Source organism: Coregonus clupeaformis, chromosome 23 (genome assembly GCF_020615455.1).
Source record: "Coregonus clupeaformis isolate EN_2021a chromosome 23, ASM2061545v1, whole genome shotgun sequence".
Lineage (NCBI taxonomy): Eukaryota > Metazoa > Chordata > Actinopteri > Salmoniformes > Salmonidae > Coregonus > Coregonus clupeaformis.
Genome location: NC_059214.1, coordinates 4,821,809 through 4,827,808, shown reverse-complemented (window position 1 = coordinate 4,827,808; position 6,000 = coordinate 4,821,809). Strand labels below are relative to the sequence as shown.

Genomic DNA, 6,000 nt, shown 5'->3' with positions numbered 1-6,000 from the left:
ACAACCACTGTGATTATTATTTGACCCTGCTGGTCATCTATGTGGTCCTCTGTAGCTCAGCTGGTAGAGCACGGCGCTTGTAACGCCAGGATAGTGGGTTCGATCCCCTGGACCACCCATACACAAAAATGTGTGCACGCATGACTGTAAGTCGCTTTGGATAAAAGTGTCTGCTAAATTGCATATTATTATTATTTTATCTATGAATGTTTGAACATCTTGGAGAAAAATCTGGCCTTAATGGCCATGTACTGTTATAATCTCCACCCGGCACAGCCAAAAGGGGACTGGCCACCCCTCAGAGCCTGGTTCCTCTCTAGGTTTCTTCCTAGGTTTCTGCCTTTCTAGGGAGTTTTTCCTAGCCACCGTGCTTCTACATCTGCATTGCTTGCTGTTTGGGGTTTTAGGCTGGGTTTCTGTATAGCACTTTGTGACATCTGCTGATGTAAAAAGGGCTTTATAAATAAAATGTGATTGATTGATTGATAACCCGCTAGAGTCGATTGACACACCAGTCTAAGTTACATAACAAAAAGATTGCTATCAAAATCCGTCAGCTTAAGCTAGAGATATCTGTTTTATTGCATTGAATGCGTCTCAATCCATCTCATCCACCTATGTCGCACTTCCGCATCTGTGGTGAAAGTTGTCCGAGCTGTGTTTGTCAGACCATGAGACATCCCGAATATCGGTCTTCTCAAGTAAACGTCTGTAGCGTCCAAACGTTTTGACTCACAAACTATTATGACCACTGGAAAGGGGAGACTCTCACGATGGTGTTCTCCGTTTTGCTCTATGACCCCCACAAGTTTCAGGAGACTCGTCTGAAGTCGGTACGTTCGATATGCCAACTTTTGTCTATTTGGACACAGACACACACACACACACACACACACACACACATGCACATACACACTGAGAGAATAGATTGTAGCTGTTCAGAGGTAATCATAGGAGCTGATTTGATTAATTCCATAGTGGGTATGAAGGTAGAATATCATTACTCAAGTGCATTATATTTCCTTTATTTATAGAAGCACACTAACATGATTCCTTCTCATTTAATGTGCATGTGTGTGTGTGTATGCATGAGTGTCTGTGTGTGTGCATACAGTATGTGTGCGTGTGTGCGTGCATGCATGTCTGCGTGTGTGTGAGGAGTTGAGAGACAGCTCCTTGTCACTGTTTGAGATAACACACAGACACAGGATCTATGGGTTCTATTTTGTCTGTCTACAGAGATATATCTGTTGTCAGACACTCTCCTGCTGATAGGGATGTTATTCCTAACAGCACAGGCATGAAATCCACAGGGGAAAATAGACTTTGTTCCATGGGCTGGACAACATACAGTACTACAAGAGCTGCTAGTTAATAAACAAATGCAATACCACAAATGCCACAGCAATGCTGAAGTTCAATGCCTTTGAAACCCCAAAAGAATAGCAAGTAGAACTTTGTTATTGTAGTGTATAATGTAGAGACTGTGTAAAGCATTGAATGTCAGTGTACCCCACTTGTGGATGCAGAGGGAAAGGAGGAGAGAGACTCGTGCTCTCCATCATGGTATGAGACAGGCCTATTGCAGCCTTCTCCCTGCACTCCTCATCCCCTAGTGTAATCACATACTCTCTCTAGCAGTAATCAATAGTCCATTCTAACATGTAGGTTTAACTCAGGGATAGATGTGACACCACAGGGAGACAGCGATAATCCCATCGTTTTAACTTAGACTCCCCCCCCCGACGAGAGAGAAAGAGAGAGAGAGAGAGAGAGAGAGAGAGAGAGAGAGAGAGAGAGAGAGAGAGAGAGAGAGAGAGAGAGAGAGAGAGAGAGAGAGAGAGAGAATATGGGTGTCTAGGGAGGGGGTTGTCACTCTGTGAAATAAAAGGGGATAAAGCCGAATCCCTCCCCTGTGCCCTGTTAGACCTCATTACAGATGGAGAGGATCTTAACTCCCCCTGTCTCTGAAGCTCAGATGGATCGAACCTCAGTGGGGTTCGCACTCTGTCTCAGCACGGGCACATCCATATGGATGTGAGTGGGGTCGCTGGGTTTGGATGAGGCCCTTGGTGAATTAGCCTAGAATGATTTAGATCTTCAAGCGCTACTTTGAATGGTATCGTCTATATAACTTGTCATTAATGTTCAGCGTATTGATCTTGCAGGACACTTTATGTGTTTCATTGATTGGCTGCAGTTCAAAGTCAATGTCTATGCAACATTCTACATCTTTGCAGCTAGATAGAGGCTAATTTAAAGCGCTCTAGGATTGAAAGTACTGAAAGTACCCATCAGTGACTAAAACGTCTCATGACCACTATACTGTAGTTAAACAATAAGGTCAGAGGGGGTGTGGTATATTGGCCATATACCACAAACGCCTGAGATGCCTTATTGCTATTATAAACTTGTTAACAACATAAATAGAACAGTAAACAACTATTTTTGCGTCATATTGTCTGATATACACAAGGCTAAAATGCTGTTTCAGCCAATCAGCATCCAAGACTCAAACCACACGTTTATAATGCTCAGTAACACATTTGTAACAGTCTGATAGACAGTCTTTCTCATTGTTAACCCTTTGTGGTTAGTCTTTTAACCCGCTGTGCTCCCTGTCCTGGTTCCAGGCATAGCAGCATCTGACCCAATCATGAACATGCTGCTGAGAGCAGAGGAATGCTGGGTAGAGAGACTGAAGGACCCCTCTGTCCCACCGGCCCCTACAGACAAACGCTACGATGGAGGCGAACACGACCACACGATCCCCGTCAAGATCCTGTGAGTTTGATGATCAATTCATCAAATGATCAAATTACCTCACTTATCTATATTACACATACATTATAGTTTAAGATGTTTCGGTATCAGTATTCAAAGCAAATTATACCCTTAGTAATCATTTTTCCTCCCTCCCCAACCCTGTAGGACCCCCTTGTCCATGCCCCTCTCTAAGAGGGACAGTCTGTTGGAGAAGTGTGCCATGTTCAGGGAGTCGGGAGGGGGGCTGAGCAGATATCCTTCACAGGACAACGGTCTAGATAGACCCACAGTACCCAGCAAACTGGAGCAGGCAAGTACACTCAACATTTGCACTACAACAAAGTGTACACTCAATATGTTCACTATACACTTCATGTCTCTACTACAAAATTGCTATGGGAACCTGTGTGGTGTGGTGTTGCAGGTGAAGCTGATGCCTCCGGCGCCTAATGATGACCTGGCATCTCTCAGTGAGCTCACAGACAGCAGCCTGCTCTACGAGATGCAGAAACGCTTTGGCAACGACCAGATCTATGTAGGTAGAACACACACACACACACACATGGACACACTTACATACAATTGGAGTGATGTATTGATCGTGAGATGCCAGCTTGGACAATGGGCAGTCTTTCCCCTGACTGTCCCCAGATCCAGAGTTGGGGAGGGAAACAAGCACCCTCCACCTCTCCACTCCTCCACCCCTCCAATCCTCCACTCCTCCAGCCCTGCAGGCCAGTAACTGGACCTGTGTTATTGCACGTGGCTGGTACAGGTGTGGTTGTTCTGTTTATCTGTCTCTGTTGCCAGGCCAGGCACTGGTGACTGCTAGTGGCGGTTGTAGGGGTGGTACCCTCTTTGAGTCAGTCCCCCGCCCCTCTCTGTACTGTATTGTGGGCCAGTGGCTGGTGTATGAGTGGAGTGTGTGAGCTCTGGCCAGGGCCTTGTGTCTGGAAGGTGTCCCAGGAGACTCACTGTCTGCTGGCCAGGGACAAGACCCAGGGCTGGGGGATGAATAGAACTACTAAGAGTCAGCCTAAATGTACTACACATACACATACACAGACACACACGGACACGCAGACACACACACACACACAAAGGATAAATGTCCCATATTGGAGAATCAATGCAGTTTTGGTTTGATGGAAGAAATCCATGACTGCAATTATGAGAAAATATGAGAGAAATACAGCCGTTTTCCTTTTGGTTTCTGGCCATTCTAATCACCTTTCATTGTCCCCATCTCTCTGAGTCTGTTGCCTGGTCTATAGCTCCACATGGGGGACTGTGCTGTAGAAAGACTGGAGCCAGATCAATGTGGAACAGCCTGGCAATTCTCATCACTGTGTGTGAAAAGGCTCAGATAGCTTGGCCACAGATGGGGGAGAGACTGGCTGGTTGGACATGGAGAGGAGGGGGTAGATTGAGAGAGGACAGAGAAGAGAGGGAAGATTGAGAGAGGACAGAGAAGAGGGGGGAGATTGAGAGAGGACAGAGAAGAGGGGGAAGATTGAGAGAGGACAGAGAAGAGGGGGAAGCAATGAGATGAGGAGAAAGGAAAGGAGCCAGAATGAGAAAAATAAAAAGGAGAGATGATGGGAAAATGTAAGGAGATTGGATAAGGAGGAGGAAGAAGGAGGGAGAGAGAAGGAGGAGGAGAAAAGCAGAGATGAAGAGCGTGAGGTGGAAGAGGGAGAGAGAGATGGAACCAGGGAAGAGGAGGAGGAGAGTGAGGACAAAGGCAGTGTAATGGTCCATATGCTCTCCAGCAGGGTGGTCAGAGACTGGGACTTTGATGACTGGGCTCCAGCCTGCTGCTGGGATGGAGAGATGGTACACAGCCAAGCCCAGGGACTAGAGGAGAGAAAAAAAGGATGGGGGAGGAATGCATGACAGTTGGGAGAATGAGATGGTGGTTGCGGGGGATGTGGAATTGGGGTTTTGGTCTTGATGCTACTATACGAGATTGAGAGAATGTGATTTGGTGACAGAGTTAAATTGTGCCAAGTTGGCATAACCACTGACTGTCCTTAACTTGCTCCGGGTTGAAGTTCCCTTTGGGCACTGATCTAGAATCATCTATCCCTGCCCCCCATCCTCACCTCCCCCGAGTGGTGCAGTGGTCTAATGCACTGCATCGCAGTGCTAGCTGTGCCACTAGAGATCCTGGTTCGAATCCAGGCTCTGTTGTAGCCGGTCGCGTCCGGGAGACCCATGGGGCGGCGCACAATTGGCCCAGCGTCGTCTAGGGTAGGGGAGGGAATGGCCGGCAGGGATGTAGCTCAGTTGGTAGAGCATGGCGTTTGCAACGCCAGGGTTGTGGGTTCGATTCCCACGTATTAAATAATAATAATAATGTATGCACTCACTAACTGTAAGTCGCTCTGGATAAGAGCGTCTGCTAATTGACTAAAAATGTAACAAATTAAAAAAATTAGGAGTGAAAAGGCCAAACTGTCCTTAGATCAGCATCTGGGGGGACTTTGAAGCTCATTAATCTTCAGCCCAGGCCTGAGGACAGGCAGAGCAGCATTTTAGCGTCTTAGTGATAACACATCCTATCCAGCCCCAGCTGGGCCCCCCTAAAGGACAGAGGGTTAGGAGTTAGCATTCAGCCAGCTCAGGGTATTTGTGTGGGAAGGAGGGCTAGTAGCTAGCACCTGTATAGTAGGAGCTGTAAGGGTTAGCGTGTTTACTTTATGTCTCAGTCAGAGGAAGGGATTTTGGCAGTAGTATCTAAACAGCCTGAGGGTCTATGAGTAGAAAGAAAGAATAGCCATAGAAATAGAATAAGAATACCTGTCTATCTCCATGCAGTTTTTGCTATTTCCATTTATGAAAGGGGCTTTGTGGTAAGCTTAGTATTTGGACCACACTGTAAATCCATACGTCAACTCGTCTTCTGTGATGATGCCCAGAGAGACGGTCAGCCATCATCATGTGCGCACTGTGAATGTAAAAAACGCACCATTTCTCCAACATAGGCTAACTGTCACGTTGAGGACATTCACTATTAAAATGTTTACTTAACACCCTGGACAGAAAACATGTTGATTGTTTTGCAGCATTTGTTGCCGCTAATATCTAGTTGATTAGGCCTACATGTCACAATGATTTTGCAAATACCCTGGCAAATGCTCAGACAGGGACTCTTGTCCAGGCAGACCGTTATTTGGCAACATAATGTCTCAGTGATATGCCCTAGCCATTAAGGTAACGTTGTTGTCGATA

General features: G+C 46.4%; 1 protein-coding gene across 1 annotated transcript in view; it reads left to right on the top strand.

Annotated features, from left to right (window-relative positions):
• Nucleotides 1-6,000, top strand: part of LOC121536376 (unconventional myosin-XVI) — a 179,804-nt gene that overhangs the window by 39,782 nt on the left and 134,022 nt on the right. The window contains exons 8-10 of the mRNA XM_041843646.2: nucleotides 2,634-2,784; nucleotides 2,932-3,076; nucleotides 3,191-3,301. Of these exons, the coding sequence (XP_041699580.2) occupies nucleotides 2,634-2,784; nucleotides 2,932-3,076; nucleotides 3,191-3,301 (407 nt within the window). The remainder of the gene's footprint in view (nucleotides 1-2,633; nucleotides 2,785-2,931; nucleotides 3,077-3,190; nucleotides 3,302-6,000) is intronic.